This window comes from Cupressus sempervirens, chromosome 1 (genome assembly GCF_028749045.1).
Source record: "Cupressus sempervirens isolate cs-2001-9-10 chromosome 1, ASM2874904v1, whole genome shotgun sequence".
Taxonomy (NCBI): Eukaryota; Viridiplantae; Streptophyta; class Pinopsida; order Cupressales; family Cupressaceae; genus Cupressus; species Cupressus sempervirens.
In genome coordinates, this window is record NC_143118.1 from 796,205,345 (window position 1) to 796,231,373 (window position 26,029).

Below are 26,029 nucleotides of genomic sequence, written 5' to 3' on the forward strand. Positions count from 1 at the left end.
CTTGAATCCTCTTTTTTTCTCGATTTTCCACTACTTGTGGTTTCCGCAATTGTTGAGCAATCTTCCCAGAATCCACGTTTCCCCCCAAGTTATAGTAGGTAAAATGTTGCACTGGATGGCTATTGTTACCAAAGTTTCTGATCCTCCCACTCCCATCTTGTCAACCACCTTCCCCAACATTCCCCACTTTTCTCCAATGAGTTTTTTGCTGACTTTGTCTTCCATCCTTTTTTTGTCTACCATTCTTGTGGCCCCATTAGGTTAGACCATCATGCCTCCAAAAGGGCTCAAATTTTCCTTTGTTGCATAATCTTTCTGCCATGAGTGTTGTAGCCTCCATCCTTCCAACCATTAAACTGTACACCCCACCATTCCTACTTCTTGCTCAACTTGAAACTGTGAATGGCTTACTATTGGTGATAATGAAAACTTACGTATTTGCAAGCCAGTATATTAATATTGATAGCACTTTAGATTACAATATCCTTGAAAAGGGAGAGAGAGAAAAACATAATAGGGTGAGGAGTTATTCCCATCGAAACTACATATGTCAAATAGGGAGGATCTTCCACCTTTGAAATGACAAACAACAAAACTCTATTTGAAATTCGCAATATCAAATAAATATCCAAGTTCACATACCTACAACTATCCCAACCTTATATATGACTTCGAGTTACGTACCAAAGGATTACAAAAAGTGCTGACACGACCAATACTCTACTAAAATAAAATAAAATAAAGGGCCCGAAAAAATAAAATTTCTAATATTGAGGCCATCAAATCTAAAGTATTAATTTAATTTATTAAATAATAGTAGGGACATTACAGTTTAAAGGAAGATCAAAGATCTTACACGAGGAGAAAATGAATTTCCTCTAATGGTAGTGGATGAACTATGAAGCTTCTAGTTTTTCAAAAGCGATACTAGGTAGGTCCTCATGGATAAACCCTTAAGGTTTAGGTCCAGGTTTAATGAGTTTACATCTTTCATGTATAAGCTTTGTGTCATGATGTGGTGTTGTCACCGTTACATGGTTGATTAGTTAAGAAATTTGAAAACTCCAATAATCTTCTAGATTAGGTCATCCCTTTACATAATGTACCACCTTCTATTAATATAATTATATCTGTGTTTATTCAAATGATAGTATTTTATCTGAATTTCCAATTTTTTAATAAAATGTATCCAAATTTAAATAAATCAAACATATAAAGAAATTATATATCACTATATTTATTATAATGTTTCCTATACACTATTGATATTTTCATGATTAATATATTAATAAAACTCTCCCTGTAAAATCTACTAGATATCCTCACGAATATAGTTAAACAAAATTTGAAAAATTACATGTTAAAGAAAAATAATAATAACTTTACAGCACACCAATGATACAGATTGCCAATGCAGATAAAAGGCATTACTAACTAAAAATTGATAAAAAGCTTGCCCATTACGTGATTCAAATTGTAAGTTCTCTGATATCCTCAATGTTGAAACGTGTTAATTAAAATATTCACAATTACAATGAAGCAATTTAAAAGCTCTTTGGAGCGGATTATTTGGTGGGGGAAGACCATACAAAAGATTCAAACATACGGACTTCGTTCTCCTTACCGATGCTGGAAATTCAAGACTTTCAAACTAAAAGCAAATGTAATTGCGAAGACAAATGTGAAGCCCACAAGTATTACTGCTACAGTACTCAGAAAATCATTATTGAATCCAAAATAATGTTCTATATACTCATTCAGCGGCACTCCTGGCTTCTTCCCATCTACCTCTATGAGGTCCGTGACGTCTCCGTACTGGGAAACAATGAGTCCATAAACCGTCCAAGCTAATGGGCAGATCCTATAATACCAAAGCCACCATATTGGCATTTTCTGCGTGAAATCAGATGAAAAAGTTGCCAATATGAATAGAAGCATGAAATAAACCTTCAGTTTTGAATTTATAGAAGTCGTCATATGTATTCTAAAACTAGTAGACATAATGAACATGGGATAGTATCCAAAGCTTTTGGATATTGCGAGTGATTAAAGTAAAAGACAATACTTAAGAAGAAGTCACATGTCAATAAGGATTAGTGCTTGTATTTTTTAACTTGTTATTTGAATATTTATAGGTAGAGGAGTTGATGGAAAGATGGAATAAATTATTGATTACCTTCATAGTAATGAAAAATCCTGAAAATAGACTAAATAGAGAAACACAAGATCCAGCCAAAGCTGCAGCCACTTGTAGGTTTGGCGTGACCGAGACTGTCATCATCCCATAATAGGTAAAATAGAGAAATGAAATGAAGTTGATGAAGAAAAACCACATGAACTCCTGAATTTTCCATTTGAAACCAATCATGCCATAGACTATGATGGTATAAATAATTGTTTGGAAAATGGTGTATGGAATTTCAATGGTCACCTGCGCTGACAAATCAAATAATGTTAGCGACATTGTGTGTAAAAAAGGTAGAATGTGGTGAAGGATTTCATATTAACATAAAGGAAACGTTTGAATATCTACATGCCTGCGCCAAAGCATACGGCATTGCAGAATACATTCCTGCAGCTCTTTCTCTGTAGTAAACTATTCTCTCGACTACAACCAAAGGTTGTACTGTTTGACAATTCATTACTCCTATGAACAACACTGCTGAATACATGCCTCCTATTATATTAAAGAGATTTATATTGTTATCCCTGTTGCAAACACATTTGTTTTGTTAGTGTATTTGGAATTCCCATACAAATGTATCTGTTGGTAGATTACCTTTACAAATATAATTGATTTTGATTTTTTGTACGATGGTGCACGTACCGTTTTCCTCCAATTTGCCAAAATATGGATCCAACTAATGCGCCGACCAAAACATTTATTAGAATTCTAACGCTATTGTAGTCTGGACTTCTCCAATATGACCAATTTTGCTTCCATAAACAAAATTTGAATTGTTCAAAGAAAGATTGTGAATATTGGGTTGGAAAATAAAGATCCTTTTCGCCAAAAGGTGGATTACACAGCTCTTTTGCTAATGATACATTCCTCCTGCATCATTAAGGCACGCATCATCGTTTGCAATTAAAAAGCCATATGTTAGATACAATTCCTGAGCTAAACATGTTCGTACTTATAGAGAGATGACTTCTTGTAGCGTTTTGCAAAGTCTATTCCATGAATATGTTCAGCAGTAGTAGAGGTCACTTCTAACATCCATGTAGCAGGATTTTGCTTAAACTTTATCTTTGGCACTCCAGGAAAAGCCTGTTACAAAGAAGCAGATGGGAAAAGTTAACATCTTGAAGTCATCTCAGATACATTTATGTTTGTAAATGCCTATAAGGTAACGTAAAATTCATTTCTAAACCCTTCTTCGCATTTCTTCGGACTCATTATAAGACCTCGGTACAATTTTTTTTCTTTTACTTTTATTTGCTAAAATTCCAAATTCATATAAATTTATATCATAACATTAATCTTATTAAAAAAATATTAAAATATTTCTTTAATTCTTTAATTTAAATTTTATTACTTCACCTTGTTTTTCTTTTTCGTATATATATATTTTTAACGACAATAATATAACATTTCACTTAAATATATATAAGATTTCAACAAATGGAGATAAGAGGTATGCCAAAAAGGAGCCATTGGAAGGGTTTTGTAGGGTGGGCAGATTGTCTGCCGACACGGGGAGATCGGGACATGCAACAATCCCAATCTTCTTACAATGTATCAACTTGGAAACCCCTTGGAAGAATCAGACTGAAAGAGTCTTTATATGGGTGGTGGCCTAGCGTCAAACCCAAAAGATGAACATGTTGGAATAAGTCACTAGTTTGTTGCACAAATCTGCTATTCTATTTAACAGTTGACTGCTGCTCCCTATTCTCTAGCCATCAGTTTTGTAAGACTGTAGTTAACTCCACCACATGTATGCACAATTGAATTTGTCTCCAAACACATGGCAAGGTTGTTAAGTGAAGTGTTAGTGCTGTCACATTAGATGATCCACATGTAAGCTCTAAAAAACTGGAAGTCCTCTATTTATAGAGGTTATGTAATTGGTTTTTGGTGCGCAGCCAAATAAAGGAAATAATTTTGTTATCTGCTATCACCATGTTTCTTTATAGTTTTAATTTTCAATTAATTTCTACCGCTAAAGACTCTTTCAGTGGGAGAAATTACAATAAGAAATTTAAACATGATAGGTCCCGGCATTAAGCCTTTTGAGGTACCCATTTACAACATAGAAATTTTTAGTTTCCCCTATCACTATCATTATGAAAAAATCATTTTTCTTGTTAAGTGGTTTTAGCTTACCACAAACTCTTCGGAAAAAAAATGCTTTAGGATCTTTCACCCAAACAAGTGGTTTTGGTTTACCACAAACCCTTCAAGACTTTTAGGTTTTTCACCTAAATAAGTGGTTTTGGATTACCACAAACCCTTCAAACTTCACAAAACCATTGATCCAATGATAGGTAAATCAACTCTAAACTTTTCTCTAGCATACTAATATTGAGTCCATATGAAAAATAATCCATCTACTGAGTCACATGGGTACCTAGCCGTTGTGCTCGCTAGTTCTCTAGGAATATTTTCCAGATACATGGTTCATCAATATAGTAAAAACTTTTGAGGTGTCGGGTACAACCGATAGTGCACCTCTTGCTACAACCATCACTATTTTGATCTTCATATTGCAAACATTGACTTCAATGATCAGCCTTTCTTTTCATTTGACAACAACATATCTTCTAAATCACATTTAAAACAACAGCTTCTTAAAAAATCACAGCCCAAAATTGCAAACACACCATTTCCAGCAATATATTTTCCTTCAACAAAACCCTCTAGCAATATTTTTCTAGCCGAACTTCTAAATGAATCTCCAGCTGAACCTGGCTAAGCTAGGCTCTGATACCATATTGAAAATTAAAACTATAAAGAAACATGGTGATAGCAGATAACAAACAAAGAAAATGGTGACAGCAGATAACAAAACTATTTTATTAATCTGGCTGCACCATTTTCTTTGTTTTCTATTTTTTAATAGAACAAAGGGTTTTCACAGGAGATATGGGAAGTTTCGGCCAAAATTGGGACATGGATATAGAATTTTTTTGGAGTGAGATGACTTTGCATGGAGCAAGATTGAGAAGAATGTATGGCACCCAAAAGGGGATGAAGATGGAGTCAAGATGACAAGAGACAAAACCAGAAACCTGATATCCAAGGTATATTTTTCATCTGGAAATGACTGCTCTATGTCGGTCAATGTTTACTGGAATGACTCTGTGAGGTGGCCAAGGAAAAGGTATTATTTTATGAAACGGGTAGGAGAATAGCCAACCATGTCAAAAATACCCAAATGATGAGATGAGATGTAGCCATTCAAAATAGAGATCAAAACCATTCTAAATGTCATTTTTTTATCATCTATGAAATAAGACAAGCAAAGCAATGAATTCTAAGTAATGTTCCCTATTGTTAGGATTATTTAGACATAAGATAACAGCTACATACAAATATAAGCAATGACACAAAGGAATAAAGCACACATAAATAGAACAAAAGAGACCAAGATTTAATGTGGTTCACCCAATCTTGGGTTACGTCAATCAAACAGAGAGTCTAATATTATTATCCAGTAACTTAAACCCATTACAATTTGTAATCTCCCTTAGAGGTCACTACTGATACAAGAAGCTATATATTTTGTTAAAAAAACCTTAACCCTAAGCCAATATTACAAGACTTATGTTGGCTTAACAAGTTAACCTTAAACATACTTGACGAGTCAATCTTGGGAAATAGTTGAGGAGTCAACTTGAAAATGCTTGACGAGTTAACGAAAAAATATTTTTGGGATGTTTTGAATCCCATGCCTTATGAAAGTGTACAACACTTGCATGATCAATCACCGTAGACCAACACCTATTTGATGGGAGAGCGTGGAATGCTCATGAGGGATTGGGAACCCAATTTAAACTCGTTGAAGACACAAGTTGATGATATTCTTGTATGGCTCTGACTGTACAACCCACCTTTTGAGTATTGGGATTTGGATACTATGAAAATGATAGGAAATAAGTTGGGTAGATTCATTAAGGTAGGGGAAGCCATTGAGTAGAAGGATTTTAGTATGCATACCAAGATTTAAATCAACATGAAACCTACCCAACCATTCCCCAAAATCATTGAGCTTGTAACAAATTCTAGAGTCTGGAAACAAAGTGTAGAAGCTGAAGATTTTGTGGAGAAGTGTAAGGCCAAGTGCTATGGTCACATTGATTAGTAATTTCTCCAAACTGGAAAAAGGGAAGTTGAGTGTGTATGAGGCTTTGGTCCAAAAAAATTATTTTAATGACTGACAAGGATACAATAGAAAAGTGAAAAATTGAACGATCTCTTCAAAGCCTTGAAAGAAGACCAAAAGTTGGAGAAGAGCACCCTAAGGAAAATATGCCACCTCAAGTCACAAGATTAGATAATACCTAACTAGTCCCTAGAATCCAAAATTATTACTTCTAGCATTGACCTAATGACTAATAAACAAAATTGTGAATACAAAGGGTATGGGCATTTTGTGAGGCAAGGTTGCAATGGGGAACAAACATCATAAGTCACATTGAAGAAGGATGTGGGAAATGTTGAAGATAATGATTGTTGGTTTGTACCAGTACAAAACAATGAAGACTTAGTTGATGGATATCCACATAGTCCAATCATGGAACGTAGTGCTACTCTGGCTATGATGATGGAGAATTTCCCATACCATCAACTTGAACACATGATAATAATGGATGTTCTTCATTCTTTGATAAAGTTCATTCCTCATACAAGCACATATAGAGAATTGATTGAGGATATTATACCCTTGACATATGAGGTGGAGGAATGGGGTAGGCCATCGAATGTCTTCGAAAGAATTTTTAACAAATTGTTCCTTTATAGGCCCTTAGAAACATATACCTCCTCACGGAGAACCAATTATATAGGAGTTATTGAACAAGCCAAATAATTGAGAGGGGGTTGAGTTCGTTATTTTGACACATTTATTACTACCTTTCAACTATCATTAAATACTTAACAACCTTTAACCAATACTTAATATATGTTCGTTAAAACACATTAAATAACTATAACAAAGATAAGAATGAAAATACAAAATTACCAATATAATCAACACCGGGATTTATGTAGAAAATCCAATTTGGAAAAAACCACAAAGAAGTTAATTCTCATGAAATGAAAATATATGTTAAGGTGACACTAGTTAAGGTGATTTTTACAATAAGGGCTGTCGGAAATGCTCACTACAACAAGGGGTACTATTGGTAGCCTTCACTACTAGAGTGGCTACTCCCCAGAAATACAATAAGGTTGACTGCAAATGGGCTTATAGCCAGCACAAGAAGGATTAAAGTAGAACCACCATAGTGCAGTTGTTGAACCATTGCAATACAGTTTGCTATTGTATGTGCCTCCTTGGATCAACTTTTCTAAGTAAGTTCACACATACATCACATTCACCATACACAATTCACTACACCTTGGATACAAAAGGTTTCTTATATATATATAAAACGTGTGATATCACCGATGGACTCGTTATGATATTATATTTGATTTCAAACATCTTAACTATATGTAGAATTACATAACCACCACACTACATTATTATCTATAGGTCATACATAAGATATTACATTTTTTTCACAATTGTCAACACCATAGGAATGCCATGACCAAGAGAAAAAGATATAAAACTAAGATGTTTGGTACGACCAATGAACCTAGGCACCACAACTTCTTGTAGCCAATGCACCAACCATATTTGATGATCTACATAATTTTGCAGATATCGAGGAGATTTGAATGGAGGCTTTAAAGCCGCAACAATCATGAGCAACCAATAAGCATCAACAGGTGTACTGCTAAATGAAAGATTAAATGGAACTAGGTGCAAAAATATTGGAAGTATGAAATATCTGCATTCTAAACCATTCTTGTACATCACCAAAACTTATGCCATATTGCCAACACCTACAATCCACATAATGCATCAAAACTCCAAAACCTATCAAAAACCAATCGATATTGCCAAAGTATTGGTATGGATATTTTGACATTAATGAAAATCAATATGGACAACAACATGCCAAGTCTAACATGAATGACTTGTTGTGAGGAAGAATCTATAGAAAATGTAACCAAACACAAGTTGGGTTTGAGGGTGATTTGAGCTTGGATTAAGAAGATTTCTTGGAAAAGAGATTTGTGAACCAAACACAGACTAAATTAAAAAAAGACAAGGTTGGAGAAAAGTGTAGACTTGGCCACAAGTCAAATAGACTCAAATTGGAATTAGCTGGTAGTAACAAAGCTCACATGAAGCTACGTTCTTGGAAATTTGTTACCCTTTCCAAGAAACCATGAAGGCCCTATCATGGAATGTTAGAGGTTGCAATGGCTTTGACAAGAGACACTTGATCAAAAGATGTTTTGGTCAAGAAAAACCAAATATTGTACTATTTTACGAAACAGAGATGGATAAAGTTGAGTTCTTGAGCTTTCTACGAGCTTGGGAAAGATGGGAAGGATTATGTATCAATATTGTGGGAACATCTAGGGGATTGGGCAATTCTTTGGAATCCTTGTAGACTCAGTGTCAGTGATATATCCAAAGTGATGTGCATTGGCAATTGGTGCAAGTTACCTCTTTAGACGAGAGGCAAAATTTCCTTTTATTGAACATATATGAGCTTACATAACATCAAAGGGAAATACAGAATCAAATTAGTTCACATCTCCAAACCTTGGAGCAACATTTCATTATTTTGGATGACGATTCAATGTCACAAGGTGATGCTTGTATAAAGGGGGTAAGATAACCACTTAGCGTTATGCAAATTGATTGTTAGAATTTTATTTTCAATAACCAGATGTAGGAAATCTCTCCTAAAGAAACAATTTCATTTGGACAAATAGGAGGAAAGGTTTTACAAATATTGCAGAGATATTGGACAAGTTCTTTGTTACAGGGTGGTGCGAGGGATGTGCTTGCACATTCAAATGTCTAATATTACCATTTTTAGGATCTGATCATTTCCCCATTGTTCTCTATTGTCTAGATGACTCTACCCCCATTTGGCCCCCTTTCAAATTTGAAATTATGTGGTTTAGGATCCTAATCTTCTTCCCTTAATAGAATCATGGTGGAAGGATGCTCCTTTTGCTTCTGGGTCGAAATCATTTTTATTTTTCAAGAGAATTTAGTTCACCAATGAAAGATTGAAAGAATGGAATAAGTCCCAGTTCAAAAATATTTTTGTAGAGAAAGATAGAATTGGGAAGGAATTGGAAGTCCTAAATTCCAAAGTTATTCAACATTGGATGACAAACTTTGACTTTCAAACAAACAAGGAATTGTCTAAGGTCCTTGCATGAGAAGAGCTTTTTTGGAGGCAAAAATCTAGGAAATGTTGGGTCTAGAAGGAAGACAAAATAATTTTTTTTTTTCTTTCCTTGGTAATGGCCAGACGCATTAGTGTAACAAAATCAATCAAATCAAAGACGAAAATGGGTAATCTTCTATGACAGGGAAGGGATAAATAAGGAAGTAGTGAGATACTTCTCACAACTTTTGAACAAAGACCAAGATTAGGGGGTGGATCTTGATGGAACTGAGAAAATCATTCCAGAAGTTGTTAGTAGTGAGAAAAATGAAGACTTATTGAAATAGGTGTTGACGGAGGAGGTGAAGTTAGCTTTGTTTTCCTCTAGGGGGATAACGTGCTAGGACCAAATGGGTTTCTAACAAGTTTTTTGCAGAAACATGGGAGATTATAAAATTTAATTATTAGTGATTGTGGAGGAATCCCCTACAAAATCTTATATTTTTAAGGACCTTGACAATACTTTTATTACTCTTGTTCCAAAGGAGTCTATTGGAACCTTTGATGTTTACAGACCATTTTCTTTATGCAATGTAGAGCATAAGATTATTACAAAGGTGATGATGAATAGACTCAAATCTACTTACTATTCATAATAGTTGACGAACAAAGTGGTTTCGTTCCATGGAGATTGATTGTTAAAGGCTTCATATTTGCTCATGAAGTAATTCATTCTATCCGAAAAGCTTAGACATAAATAGTTTTGGAAAAATTAGACATTAGGAAAGCATATGACCATTTAAATAGGACCTTCTTGTATCAAGTTATAAGATGTTTTCAATTTGCAGGTAGTGGGTTGTATGGATAAGAGGCTGCCTTGGCTTTCCAAGATTTTCTGTCATTATGAATAGAAGCCCATAAGGATTCTTTGAATCCAACCGAGATATCATGCAGAGTGATCTGATCTCCCCTGCCTTGTCTATCATTATGAATGGATGCCCACAACAAGTCTTTGAATCCAACCGAGATATCAAGCAGGGTGATTCGATCTCCCTTGCTTTGTTTATGATCATGAAAAAATTCCTAGGAAGATTATTTATTAAGCAAATGGAGGAAGGATAGTGGAAAAGGATTTGCATTACTCTAAGTATGAATCTTGGAAATATGGAGGCAAACATGCTGTCCAAACTAATTTCGAACTCCCAACTTAACAAGTAGGCAAATGATGAGGTGGACAACCAAATAAGGACTAGTGGGATGGTGACGTGACTTGGCTTGTAAGGGGTGATGTGTGACAATGACATCATTTGACTTTTGACTGGAGGCGAGGTATTGTTGATGTGATGCAAAATTAATACCAAGGAGGGTGACATGCATTTTGGGGTGGTTGAGAGGTATGTGAGTAAATTCTCACTCTGTTTGAGTACTTCACAATTACAAAAGGAATCTGATGCCATTTTATTCATAATGGAGACAATGGTGTAGCAGAGAGGGCTTGGCAAAGTGAATTTCGACCTAGATGCTTCGAAACAACAAATGGCCTTTTGGGGTTGAGTTATGAGGGTGAGATTGAAGAATGTGTTCACAACCAATGATTCATTCTTCCTAATAGTGTGTGGTGTGCGGATTATTGGGTATAGATTTAGATGCTTGCCAAATACAAATGGTGCATCAACACAAATATTTAATCTCTATTTTGCTCATGGAGATTGAAGTTCAGCAATGTGGACACTATTCACAAGGTTATGTTGTGGTGCATTCATGAGGAATCTTGAACTCTTCCTTCTAGTTGCAGAGCTCGGAATTGGATTCAGAATACAAAGAGGGATTTGGATACATGTCTCGGGATACCCTGTGCACTTCCACCCCTTTGTCCTCTACCATGTCATGGAAAATAGGGTAAAAAGGAAGACGAAGACCAAAAAAATATGGGAAATTATCTGTGAATAAACTCAAGATTGGGAGAAAGTGCTTACCTTTGGATGGAGCAAGGATGATTTTGACAAGTTAGTGTTTAAGCACCCGATTATCGATTATTGGAGAACTCTGAGGGTTGGTGATGAGGAGGAGCCACACGATGGATGGATTCGAAGAACTAGATTGAAGAATCACACAAGGGGAAGGCGAAGGAACATAGTGCAATCGATAGGTCGAGGCAGGGCTTCAAGCCAGTGGAGTTGGTGCAGAGGACAACTAACAATGTGTTGAGTGCGACCAAGGTTAGCAGTGCCAACATACCTAGGTCCTTCAAACCCGAGATAATGAAAGCACACATTTCTAAGTTGTTTGGTTTGAAATTTTGCTATGCCAAATGAATGAAAATCCAATTTTGTAATATTGAGAGCCGAGCCATGATATACATGTATTTGGATAGTTTTTGTATAGATATGGCTGTTGATGGCTGCGGATATGTAATGGGTGAATATTAGTGTGGAGAATGATATATTTTTGACATATGATAGCAATAGCTTGATTCGATACAAAATGAATTTTTGATACAATAGAATATGTGCATAAAAACTTTACTAATTATTAATAAAATAAACTATTCACAAATAAAATTAATGTAATATTTCATTTAAACCTTACCTTAAAAAACAGCTTTGTTGCAGACATATTTGTTGTATCTTTGAAATTCCCTAATAGTTAGATTAACTTTACAATTATACTTTCTAAATAAACTCACCTCAAAATACTCAATAACCTTTTCGGAGTTTCTACCCAAGGGTCCTGCATAGATGACTTGACCACCTGTTTTCATTAGGAGCAACTGCACCGAAAGGGAATTAATGTCTAAATCTATCGAAATACGTCAACATCGTCAAATGCGGCCATTTCAGATTTATTCTACCTCGTCGAAAGACTCAAAAATGTCAATGCTAGGCTGGTGAATGGTACAGACAACGGTCCTTCCTGTATCAACTGTATTTCGTATTGTTCTCATGACAATAGCTGCTGATCTCGCATCTAACCCTGAAGTTGGCTCATCCATGAAAATAATAGATGGATTCGCAACCAGCTCCACAGCAACTGTTAACCTTTTTCTTTGTTCTATTGACAAACCAGTTACACCAGGAAGTCCCACCAATGCATCCCTTAAAGCATCCAACTCTACCAGCTCCATAACCTCATCCACAAAGGCCTATGACAGTACAAAATGAGTTGATTCAGTCAGGGCTAAAGAGCCGAATCCCCACCAAATAATGGAAAGATCGAATATGTAATACAAAACTTGAGCTTGGGACTTACCATTTTTGTGGTGTTATCAACGTCCTTTTCGAGACGAAGAAAAGCAGAATATATTAAGGACTCTCTTACTGTTACTTGTGGAGAATGAATATCGGTCTGCTCACAATAACCAGAGATTCGAGCAAACGTTTCTTGCTTTTTGGGAAATCCAGAGATCCTAATATCTCCTTTAATATATCCACCTGTTTTCCTTCCAGCCAAAACATCCATCAGTGTCGTCTTTCCAGCCCCGCTGACCCCCATCAAAGCAGTGAGAACTCCTGGCCTAAATGCCCCCGTTACGTTACGAAGTAGTTGAAGTTTATCCTCTGTTTCTCCTTGTTCTTTCATTTCCTACGAAAGGTTCAATGCCAAAAGATACAAAATTACTCAAAAGTCCACTTTTGGTATGTTTATTAAATTTGAGCTATCCTATCAATCAATTTGGGGACTCATAAACACTAAATTTCATGGTTCGAATCAGCAAATGCTGGTCATTATTAACTTAACAGGTGGATTGAACATGTATTATACCCGAGGCATGTCAACGAAGTAATTCACTTTAATGAAAGACATTGCCAATGGTTTGAAAGGAAGAACCATTCCTCGCTTCATCACACCAGTTTCTACATCGAAATCTGTTGAAATGATTTCAGTTTTGATTGATCTCATGTCAACCTGATGCATCTGCTTTTCTTCTGCACAAGCAAACACTGTTGAGCAGACTGGGAGGGACTCGATTTTACTGTGGAAGATTAAATTACTATGTACCCTTTGAATTGGTTCGGTTGTTCGTAATCATTTATCTCTTACACTGATTTTTGTCCATTGCTAATCTTCTGATTGAAATTTATAATGCAAGAACATATTCTGAATAGAGGAGAAAACTATTCTTACTTGCGCCTTTTCTAATTTTGCTAGAAGATGCTTTAGACGGTGCCCTCTTGGATTTTGATGGAGCAAATTGGAGCTCTTGATCTTGTGCAACAGTTTCAGTCCCGGAGACTTGTGTAAGTACTTCTTTTGATATTATAGTCTGATGCTTGCCAGGAGCTTGTCAGCACAAAAAAAAAAGGTTCTCAGCATGCAGAAAGGCCCAAATTTGAATTGAATAAAGACGGTATAGAATGAATAAGTAAACTCACGTCTCAGATATGCGAGCGAGACTGTGAACAAAAAATTGAAGAGAATAGAAAACCCCAACAGAGCTGCAGCTCCTATCCAATACCAGTATGCGTTGGGGTTGATGTTACGCCTCTCAAGTAAACCAAGAGCCAAGTTTGTTGAAGAATTTGTACTCTGTAATTTTAAAAAGTAATTAAGTCGTTAATCTATATGCTCCTATATAATATGCAATCATGCTGTTCATATTTAGTGCCCCTGTTCGTTCACCTCTTGAGTTGTTAGTTTGTTGTTCTTACAGGTAAATTACTCTAGGATTTAATATGCAATTAGATTGGTTATTATCGACTGAAACTCACTTTATTCCATCTGGGATCGAGCATCTCATTTAAAACGAGGGAACTTTGTGCATATGCTAGCGGAGAGCACCAGTATCCCCATCTCAACCACTTGGGTATGCTATCTGTATAGTAAACGAAATGTTGAATAAACTAGGATCGAACCAATCTTTTCTTATTTGAGTATCCTGTAGCTTGAGAGGGATGACATACCTTTGGTAATGATGATTCCTCCAAACAAAGAAATTAGTAGCAAAGTGAGAGCTCCTCCAATATTGGATACTGTCGTCGTCCGACAAAGTCCTGCTAAAAATCTGAAAAGGGATGACGAGGTCTGATGTAGCAGAAATAGTATAAGAAAATGCTTGAAAAACCTGCATTGTCAGCGGTACTTTAGTGATAACAAGTTTTCACATTCCTAGCTCTCTCATTTCAATGATAGATAATTAAATATGATACGAAACCACAAATATAACTATAAATTTTGAAAAGACAAACATTTTAAAATTACTTTCAAAATTCCATGAACTATTCTCATGGAACGGTTACTTTTCATGCTAAACCAGATAATTCATGAAATTAGTGAAAGAGAAAATGGTTCAGGCTTGACGGTGCTTCATTTATCAATGTTAGTACAATCTTAAAGCTTACCTGACAGCTTCAGGGGCAAATCCTACTCCATAATAGGTCACGGCAATCCAAACACCTGATTCCAGAAATGAGATTGGAATACTCAGCAAAAAGGATGGAAGGGAGAAAGCCCATGCAGGATACAACAGGAGGTCTCGTTGTTTGTAAAATACGGGTAGTCTGGCAAGTGTCAATGGAAGCTCAGCCATGCCATTGAACATATTTGTCATTAGCGCAGTAAAGAGAGCCCCAAGATATAAATTTGCATCCTCCTCATCTCGTTGGTGCATCCGTGTTCTCCAGAACACTGTAGATGCTACAAATCCTACGAAAATAATCTGCATAATAAACAGTTCCATGAGGGCTACTTATATTGAGTGTGAATTATCATAGGGTAGAGCGTCTCATGGCACATTAAGGCTTACTTGTAGAGTCTTGAATATGTAAATGAAGGAATTGCGTTTGAGAAGAAGCCACTCTTTAGCAAAGCAGACCTTGAAGATCTCCAGTTTAGGAATTAGGTTTTTAGTCATTACGGGAGATCGTTTGCGGCTAGAAATCTTGTTGCTTGGTACATATAATTTTCTGGAGAGCTTTCTATTTGCATGAAACCTCTTGTGCATATCCGAAAATTCCTTCACAGAGATATAGCGATATGGTATTCTTCTATCAGCCCAATATTTCCCTTGGTCTTTCATTGAAGTCACCTACAAATCACAGCACAGATATCTTTGTTTTGGAAAAATGCAACGAAAGTAATGTTGTGACGAAAAGAGAGAGAGAAAAAGTAAAAGTAAAGTCTCGTGCATGGGACTTGAGCCTCTGGTTTTTGTAGGTGAGATCATCTGTCTGTGACTGGAATGGTCAGATCTTATTAATGTTTGAGTTTCTCGTGTATTGATTAGAAGTCTAGAATTTGAACTTAGGATCTTACATTTGTTGTTGGAGGAGTGTTCTATCACTGAGCTATTAACTCTTTGGGACCAGTTGATCTTTGATTCGGATTTGGCTTGTTTTAAACATTCTTTTAAACCATTCTATAGAATGCTTGAAATCTTAGCCTGGCAGGGACTTTGATATCGGGCTGATTTTTTCATGAATTACCTACAATTCGAGTCTAAGATCTTAGATTTTCTGTAGGAATATTTTACCCTTGAACTATTGACCTCTGTAGAATCAGCCCATTAAATGTTGTCTTATTTCCAAGAACTAACATACACATAACAGAAAAAAAGTTTTCATAATGAACTTTATAGGTTGTTTAAAAATATATATAATAGAAGAAGAGAAAAGAAATTGCAGGAGAGAAAGTTGTTCCGTAGATCGACAAACATCTAGTGCAGGTATTGTGAGTGATATGAACACTGCGATTCTCAATGTAGGATTAAAAATCTGTCAGAAATCATGCTCAAGAATCTTTGAAGATACAGTATACTAAGTATTCCACATTCTTTACATTGTAATTTAACTAAAGAATATTAAAGGGATGTGTGGTTCTTGCATATTGGCTGTACAAATCACGAGTGATAAATCTGATTTATTTTTATAAAATTATCAAATTAGAATTAAATGATTCCATCAGAATGCCACGTTAGTTAAATTTGGTGATGTAAGGAAATTGACGTAACACTGAGACTATAGGAGATAAAATAAACAGTTCATTTTTAACATATTTATTTTATTTTTGTTCTTATTATAATTTTAACATAATAGTAGTACTGAGATGGGTGACCTCTTGAGAAGGTGTTTCACTTATGTGAGCATCACCTAAATCTAATGAGTGCTAAGTGTTCTATTTATTCTCATGAAAGATGAATTTGTTTGAATCACTACTCATAAAACATGGGTCAATGAGTTTGACTCAAAATCTACACAGTTAAATCCTGATAGCAATATTACAATTAGACAAGCTGTGGAAAATATCTCCTACTTATCAATTGATAAGCTTAAGGGGTTTTCTAATGAATGTTTCATAAGGCACAACACTTGGTCAAGGTTTTGCAAATGGGGTTGCAAGAAGAGTGTATTTAACCATGGAGGAAACTCCTAGTTAAGCGTGCTCAAGCTGTAGTAGTACTGAAATTGGTGATCCCTCAGGAAGTTCTGGTGCTTCACCTCTGAGCATCACCTTATTCTTATGAGAAATGGATTTGTGTGAATCACTACTCCTGAAACATAGATCAATAAATTTGACTGAACAAACTACACTGTTAAATCCTGATAGCAATATTACAATTTGACTAACTGTAGAAAATATCTCCTACGTATCAATTTGCAACAGCACTAGAAAAATTTCACTTTTACACTTTTACAAGAAAACAATAAAACTTTCATGGATAAATTTCAGACAGATGTGAAATAATATTTTGAGATTTACAATTAATTGATGTTTACAATAAACTTTTCATTTTTTGAAATAGTATATACAGGTTCCTTTTCGAATCCGGTTAACGCACTTAAAACAGATATAATTAAATATTTTCTTGTAAATAATTCTCTTTCATAAATTCTTCAAAAAGATAATGAAAATTTATACCTTCAGATTTTTACTAATCATTTTGTAATTGATGATACAAAAATCCCACATTTATGTTTACCTCCTGCAAGAAATCTGCAGGCCCCTTTCTCTCGGGGCATCTGAATCCGCAGCTTTCAAAAAATTCAAGCACGTGTTTCCTCGCCCCATGATAGACAACTTGTCCTTCTGAAAGAAGTATTATGTCGTCAAATAGCTCGTATGTTTCTGGTGCAGGCTGAACCAAAGACATGACAATAGTTGCATTCATATGGGAACAAAATTGCTGCAAACATTTAACAATTTGATACGTTGTAGAACTGTCGAGGCCTGTGGAAATATCATCCATGAAAAGAGTCGTTTTTGGTCCAACAATTATCTCACCTGCAGCCAAATAAGAAAAATCATTTCCATTTTATACAGTCGACCCATAAAAACGTGGAAAACAATAATACTTGAGTTCAGTATATAATATCCATACCAGTTGTGAGACGTTTCTTCTGTCCACCTGAAATTCCTCTAAACATTTCATCCCCTGCTATTGTATCTGCACATATATCCAAGCCAAGAATCTGTTTCCAAACTGGAGTCAGTCAAGATGGTCTTCTTTATTTTTTTCCTCAGAAACTGATTATTTTGATACAGTAAAAAATTATAAGCTATTCTACTTTAAAAAGGGTAAAGGATGAACTTGAAAGATTTTTAGTTTGCATAAGTTTATAGAGAGATTATTGTTGGTTTATCATAAAACATTTATGGCCGCTCATAGCTTTTATTATGTTGAATACCAAATGAATAAGGAATTGAGTACTAATTTTCTTTATGATAATATTTATAGATTTATATAGCTTTTTGTAGTGCATAATAGAGAATAATACATTGTTTTATAATTATTTTAAATAGTTAAAATAATTGCTATTATAATTGTTAATATTATATTTTTTTATTGTTTTTTATTTTTATTTTTTAATAAATATTCTAAAGTCTAGTTTTTTAAATATTAGATTATTTTCTTTTTATTTTAAAAAAATTATGTATACTAGAGTTTACCTCTTTTCTTTTTAATATTAGACTACTGAATGTGATCTGAAATGTTCTAAAAGTCATACCCAACAAAACTGAAGACAATCTATATTGTTAAATAACTTCAACTTTAATTAAAAGTTAACTTTTTATTTAGACATCCAAAGCAAATATGACTTAATTGAACTTATTAATAATAATTTTATATACAAATTGTATATAAAGATTAAATCATGATATTATGGTTCTTGACACCAAAAATCTTACTAAAATGTTATTACCACACCGACGCGGGATGTGGCAGTGTGAGGGAATGTCGGGACATATATGACTTGAAATGCTAATTATAAAATGATACTTCAATATAACATACCAAATATAGTTCAACAATGAATATATAAAATTGAAATGTGATTCATAAATCATAAGTTCAAGCTTCAAATTTGAAACTTCATAACTAATGACTATTGAACTTAGTAACATACTCATAGTAAGTTGTAACATTAATAACATTAAAGTTCTAAACATAATCATAAATAAAAAATTATAAATCATACATAGTACCATGTAAGTCAACCATTGACTATCAAATGACAAAGATGAAAGATTCAAAATTCATTGTTCAAATTATAAATATGATATATCATAAAGATCAGATGCTCATGATTACAATAAGTAGAGTAGCATGAAACAATAAAATGAAATAATGTATCATGGTCATATCAAAGTGAGTACAATACTGCAACCTACAAAATGTCAATAATGAGAATGTAAGGGTTGGAGATCTCTAATCATCCCCTAAATTGAAGTCGTGGTCACTAGAACTACTAGACTCCTCATGGGTAAGATAATATAATTTTTTTAAAAAAAAATTGACTTTCAACTTGGGCATCAAATGCACACTGTGCATCGCACCTCCGCAGCTGAGACGCACCCACGCACCCACTAGGTGTGGCCATAGTGCGGTGTCGCTCCGGTGGCAGTGGTGGAATGTGGGTGCAAGACATACCCACACTCAAGACGTATGTGCACCCAGTGCGCTAGTTTTACCCCAAATGCACGCACCCGAATAACACTAATTATTACCAAATGTTCTTATTGAAAATAAAGTCTTTCAGATTTATATAGATACTATCAAACATTTACCCTTTCAAAAACATTCATATAAATAAATTACATTTTTACACTATTTTTTCTCTTCAGAGATGTACCATCATGATTAAAAGTTTACCCACCTTCAGAGTGTAATCTGTGTGGAGGCTACTCTGGACACCTTCTACAGATGTTGCCTGCAATCTCAACGTATGTAAGAGTATTATTAATATCAATTTTACATAGATGTCTTCATGTAATACTAACCTTTAAAATATGAAAAGTCTATGAACTTTAGTGAGCTCCTTTTTTTAATAAGACTACTATATATCTTACATGCACAGAGTCATCCTTGATATGGGCCACGTTGGTTAAGATGCTTTCTACAATTCAAATATTTGTCTTCATTGATAATATCCATAAGCAAGACTACCGAGAGAGAATAAGTAAAGCTCACCTTCATGAAAAGATCTACTTCAGCATCTGGCAAAATTCCAGCTTCTTTCTCCCTTCTATCGAGCTTGGAGATCATTTCTATTCACGTATTTAATACAACAAAAAGTGTCGGTTGGATTGGAACAAAATGCAGGGGATTCAGTATTGAAGAGATGCCTAGTTCCATACCATATTTACTACCGACACCCTGACACTTTGCAGAAAAATCCAGGGTCTCTCTAACAGTCATCACACCTACATGCAGATCATTTTGACCTACGTAGGCAGATGTCTTCTGAGGGACGAATTCCTCCAGCGAATGCCCATTGTAAGTTACGGAGCCTCTTACCTGTACTAATACAATTGTGTAAACATAGAAACCAAAATTTGTAATTGTGAAGGATGTGGGTGGCAGATAAAAAATTGACCTTTAGTTTCTTGTCCAATCTTCCGGCCAAGGCTAAAAGTAGAGTAGACTTTCCAGATCCAGGCTGGCCTAATAACAAGGTAATTCTGCAGCAGATTTCTCTAATCTAGTGACAATCTTCGAAATTTGTAAATCGTAAGTTATCTGTACTACATGCTATGAAACTTCTGAAATTTACCTGGACGGCTTTACAATCCCACTAACATCCTTAAGAATAGTTAATTTTGTCTTTTTAGTCCATGATAATCCAACAATGCCCAGAATCACCTGCAGTCCATTTATTTGTTACCCATCAAGCAAATCTTTTTGAGAACTAAATATCATTGAGATTCATAGCACTACATTTATACTGTAATAAAAACCTAAAGGCTTGAGGAAATTATATTGTAATAGAAGTGAGCTTTGTGATTTCTCTGAAAGCAACTAAAGTAAAAATCTTAGTTGTTGAATCATGAGACTTTTCTGGGTGAGATACAAAATGTATAGGAATCTGTTTTTAAAATGAATCTTTTGTGGGTATGCATTTGGAATTTGTGTTTTTAAATTTTGAAATGTTTAGTGTTTTAATTTGATCTTTTAGATATTTTTAAGACTTAAGAATTCTAGACTTATTTACCATGAAATTCTAGATTTATGTTCTTATACAGAAACCTGAATTAAAATTAGAATGATATGTTTAAAAATGTGAAATATGTAATGATTTGTTAAGTAAATATATAGATATATGACATTCTAAGCTTAGTTCTATTTTTGAACTGTATATATAGATATATCGTCGACCAAAATTTTATTTAAGTTTGAACGTTTTACATTTCAGTATATTTCCTACCTATCTAAACAGGATCTATTCTTTACCTATATATTTGACTTTTCATAACTTATCCAAGGCCTTTTGATTTGATGAATATGTGATTTATCATTTGGCTGAGAATAAATAAAACCGAGAAAACTTAGTGTTCACATATATTTTTGAATTCTTTATTTTTTAGAAAATATGAAGAAATGATAGAACGTATGTTCATCGGAATAATCACAAAATTGAAAATGGAGTACGGCACTTCAAGAATGAATTCTTCATTCCAAATGTAAAGCTCCAAAACTCTTCCAAAGAAAATTTGTTTTGCGTTTTATTCACTCTGATATTATAAACAATCTCTAGAAATTGGATTGACTACAATGTAGCTTACCTCGAAGAAGTTCTTGACGGAGTTCACAAGTGTGGGAAGTGCTCTCTCACCAACGAAGCACTCAGCATTTACTGTTAGATTTTCAAATCGAACTTTTACTGTTGGAGTCCTAATCCCTACTCTGCGTTGTTAGAAACATTTGCTAATCAGAAATACACAAGCGATCTAAAAAGGGGCGTTACATGATAAGTACAGATAACAAGACAAACAAAGTTAACCATAAAAACACTAATCTTTCAAATTTTTCATTTTTCTCAGGGGTGTTGGAAATAAGACACATCTAAATCAAAGATTTCAGACGGGCTGTTTTTTTTACAGGCCAATAATTCAGGGGTGGAACACTAGGAAAAAAATAAATGAAAGATCTTAGGTTTGAATCCTAATTAACTTATGGAAAAATCAACATGATGGTAGAACCACACTAGGACAAGCAAGGAGCATGAAGCATTCCTTGAGGCATAAGTGAGGGTGTTAAAAATAGTTCATACCAAAAGAAAGATAACCTAGTTTTATATAGGTAAGTAGTTCAATGGCAAAGCATTCTATCGTTAATTCGAGTACTAGCTGATTCATGGAAAATCAGTATAGGCAAGCTGTAGAGTGCTCCACATCTAATAAGAATTAAAAAGAAAAAAGAAAAAACCAAATCAGTGCATAATCAGTATGATGCATCATCTTGACATTATGAGATACACATATAACCTAACTGAAGAGTAACAGTGATAAAGTAAGTTACTTCTCTCTACTACTTGAAATTATTAAATTCCACTACGCAGTGGATATGTTGTTTTAAAGTCTACATATCTGAAATACCCACCTATCTATACGAGCTCTCAATTTGCTCAAGAACTGATCATTGTCTTCTTCAATCAATTTGAAAACTCTCTCAATGAACTTCTGTCTTTGGGTGATTCCCAAGTTCCGAACATCAACTTCCTTGAGAACTTTCTTATGATGTCCTTCACAATCCTCACTAACACTCTCAAACATGATACCAGTTCTCAAACGGTTGAATGTTGGCAACTTCTGAATAGCTGCCCATCTCAAGGCAGCTTCATCATCCTCCACATCTCTTTTCTCAAATGGACTTGATATGGTAGAAACACTTGCACTTACCATTGCCCACATTTTCTTTCTCGGGTTTTTCATCGCCCTTCTTTCTAAAGCTGCCATCTCTCTGAAATGAAACACAGTAATATAATCTAATCAATTATCTTCCCTATATGATTACTTTCCCTATTAAATCTCAATAACACTGGTCTTTTTCTCCAGTACATATTTACACAGCCTTTGATAAAAGGTCTCTTCCAGTTTTCTTCAATGTTAATACAGGTGAGTTCATAATCTTATTGCAGATTTTTGTGTTCTTTTACAGTTTTTGTTTTTTTTGGCATTTGAGGATCCGAAAAACAAGTTATCCTAGAATATCTTATATTTTTTTAACTTAAAACTTTCTATTTTTTCTCCGTCTTGTACATAAAAACAAATTCAACATAAGCCTGTATAGACTAGAAGTAAGTTGTTTATTCAATCAAACCTCTGAACGATCGATCAAGCTCGATGATAACAAATTAATTATGCTGCCGAACCTGAATAAAACAACGCCGATCCTCAATTTAATTTGTAACCAGCTGTTAACGTGTCTTATCATTTTAACCAGTTATGAAGACTTAAAATAATAACGTTACAAACTAACTAGTCTGCATTGTAACCAGTTGTTAACGTGTCATATCATTTTCATTCTCTAATTTTATCCCCGGTTTTAATAGTATTTTAGCTTTTTATTTAATTTTTGAAATTGATGTACGTTTATTACTAGATTTAGTTGTATTTTTTTAAGTTAGATAAAATATAGGGATTAAAAAATTGAGAAGTATAATGTGTAATTTTTAAAATTATTTATTATAGAGGCATTTTAGGAAGTCTTCAGTAAGGTGGAATCTTTTTTCTTTGGAGGGGATCAAGTTTCTATTTCCAAGGAAGAATGGTCCATGAAGAAGAAAACAAATTGACAAGATCTTTTGCAATCTTTTGGAAGACAATAGGAGCTCTTACAATATAGGGTTGCTTATTTGAGCAAAAAATAATGCTCAAAATAGAATTAGCTCCACCATCTTAGGACAATGCCTTCCTTGCTCAAATTTTTTTTTTAGAAGAAACATTTATAAGCCTCAAAATTCCTTCAGGTGCTTAAGTTTTTAAGCTTTAAAATATTCATTCAAAAATTTTGCACTATCCACTCAAAAACTTTAGGAAGCCCCCCCCCATGGGATCTCACCCATAGAACCTATGAGCTTAATAAATAACAATAATTAATCTTGACTTGATCTACCGTACATAGGAAAATAGAACTTTTAAGACTATATGAAGACTTAAATGATAATTAATATTTCTGAAAAAATAAATTATTTAATAAGGTGAAAGAGTTTGAAAGAGATGAAGTTAGAATTATAATAGGTGCAATGCACAAAATCTTATTATAAATGCTCAAAAACTTATATATGTATCCAAATGTCTTCTTCATATGTCTATCTAGTTGTTCTTTAATGTGCTAGAGAAGATGGCTTTTCCCCAATTGATTAAAAAAGTGTAGTTTAAATCACAAAAAATATTCTTAGTTGTATGTAGAAAAACAAAGTGGAAAACATGCGATACCCTTGCATTATGATTAATATTAAAGTCATGTGTGGTTTGCATGAACCATATTTATGTTGTAAAGGTTGAACCTTAATTCATAATGTTATCTTGAAATGAAAAACTAAAGATCAAACTTTAATCTATTCCAACACCATCTTTAAATAAAAATGAAAGGTTAATTAAAAACTCTAAATCCAACTACCAACGATCATTCTACATACATTACTCTAACAAACTTTGAATAAATAGATGAAATACTTTTGATGTTATAAAACAAGCTACAATAAAATTAAAACATTTTCAAAATTTTCCAATGTCTAACTCCTCTACTACAAATCTTGACATATAAACTACCCAACTCCTAAAACCTTACACTTACAACCTTCAAATTCCTCACTAACACTTTGATAAGGGTTTTTTTGGTTCGTGGAATTGTAGAAATCAAGACTTATACAGATATCAAATTAGCCAAATCAAGAATTTGCAAATCTTTAAAACCATTTTTGGGATTTTAATATAATCGTTTGATTCACTCGAAAGATTTGGAAGATATATTTTTATGCGTTTGGCTCCTCAAATCAGAATTGGCAGACAAGTCAACTTCTTGTAGGTTTTGAATGCTCAATAGACCAGAAGGGATGTAGCTATTCAACTTAGTATGGTTAAGCTTGAGATACTAGATTGGAAAGATTGTGTAAGGCAACATGTATGAGAAAGAAGAAGGAATTGCCAGCAATTTGGAGGTGGGTTAGACTAGTAAAGTTTCCAAGAAAAGGGGGAATTAGGGCAGAGAGCATACAATTGGGAGTTTGAAGATGCCTGAGAGAGTACACAGCGGAGATTGGCTTTGCCCCATTTATTGCTTGCCACTTGTGTCATATTCATGTTGTCTAGCAACAACTCCTCTAAATTCCTCAAGTTTCCTATCCACATCTTCATATGGTCTTGTGGAAATGAAAATGAAAGAATTTGTGGAAAGATTTGTCACTTTTTTTGGCAACGCTTTAATAACTCATCCTACTTGATGATATACTTCCATGTCTTGTATAGGACATATGCATAATGTCTTCAATATGCCTTAAAGAATGTCATTGTTACTTTTTACATGACTTTATTTTAGTGTTTGCAAGATGAGTATCAACAACCGTTGCAGTATCATCCTTGATCCCATCAAATGCATGTGATTTGAATATTTCTAAAACCCATTCAATATAGTCATCATCTCTAATGCTTGAAAAGAACGGAACAAACTATTCAATATACCCATTTAGCATAGGCAAATAAAGTACAAACCATTATGAAAATAAAAGCGGTATTTTTTTTTAGGTAAACAATGTTGTAATTGTAGGAGGACTTAAAAAAATTGTCCAATCTAATTTTTTTTACACTCATTAAAAAAGTGTAATCATGTTTTGATTTTCAATTCCAGGTAGCTAGTGGAAAGTCTGATAACCTGACTTTGAGGTAAAATTATACTTTTGCAATTCTAATTCCATTTAAAAATTTTGGATACAAACACAATTTTTTCTAAATCTTATTTTTACAAAAGCCAATTCCGATCTAATTCCACTAACCAAATGAACCCAAGTTCATTTGGTTGTAGGAATTCTTGAATGCGACATTCAGTAATGTTGGAATAAGCCCACTTCTAGAATTCACACATTCTTAAAATAATTTATAGAATATCATTTGGACATGTTTGGTTGAACTGGAAGAGGACTTGAAAGATGCATATTCTATGTTTGGTTGCAAGAATTGAAATTGGAATCAAAATACATTTTTTTTTTTTAATAGTCTGAGCATCAAATGACATTAACGAGTCTTTTTGGAGTTGGGCTTGCTCAATACATTTGAGAAAAATTTGTTCCAACTCCTCGACTATACCTCTATTGTTGCGTGTCTCACCACATTTCACCAAAAAATAACTTCCCTCCAATAATTTTGCTTATGCAACTAGGGTCGGACTTGACAAGATATAAAATTT

General features: G+C 34.2%; 1 protein-coding gene across 1 annotated transcript; it reads right to left on the minus strand.

Moving 5' to 3' along the window:
- Positions 1-1,620: 1,620 nt before the first annotated feature.
- Positions 1,621-22,750, minus strand: LOC149580278 (ABC transporter G family member 29-like). The gene is made up of 25 exons (XM_089804010.1): positions 22,692-22,750; positions 22,226-22,585; positions 21,409-21,529; positions 20,400-20,488; positions 20,223-20,307; positions 19,984-20,143; positions 19,817-19,893; positions 19,503-19,556; positions 17,726-17,816; positions 17,327-17,628; positions 15,155-15,436; positions 14,751-15,067; positions 14,313-14,473; positions 14,121-14,224; positions 13,785-13,938; positions 13,658-13,692; positions 13,174-13,317; positions 12,661-12,993; positions 12,263-12,553; positions 12,098-12,181; positions 3,138-3,271; positions 2,828-3,055; positions 2,538-2,709; positions 2,177-2,431; positions 1,621-1,893 (listed from the first exon to the last, which is right to left on the minus strand). The coding sequence occupies exons 1-25, from the start codon at positions 22,748-22,750 to the stop codon at positions 1,621-1,623; spliced, it is 4,365 nt and encodes a 1,454-aa protein (XP_089660136.1).
- Between the last annotated feature and the right edge of the window lie 3,279 nt (positions 22,751-26,029).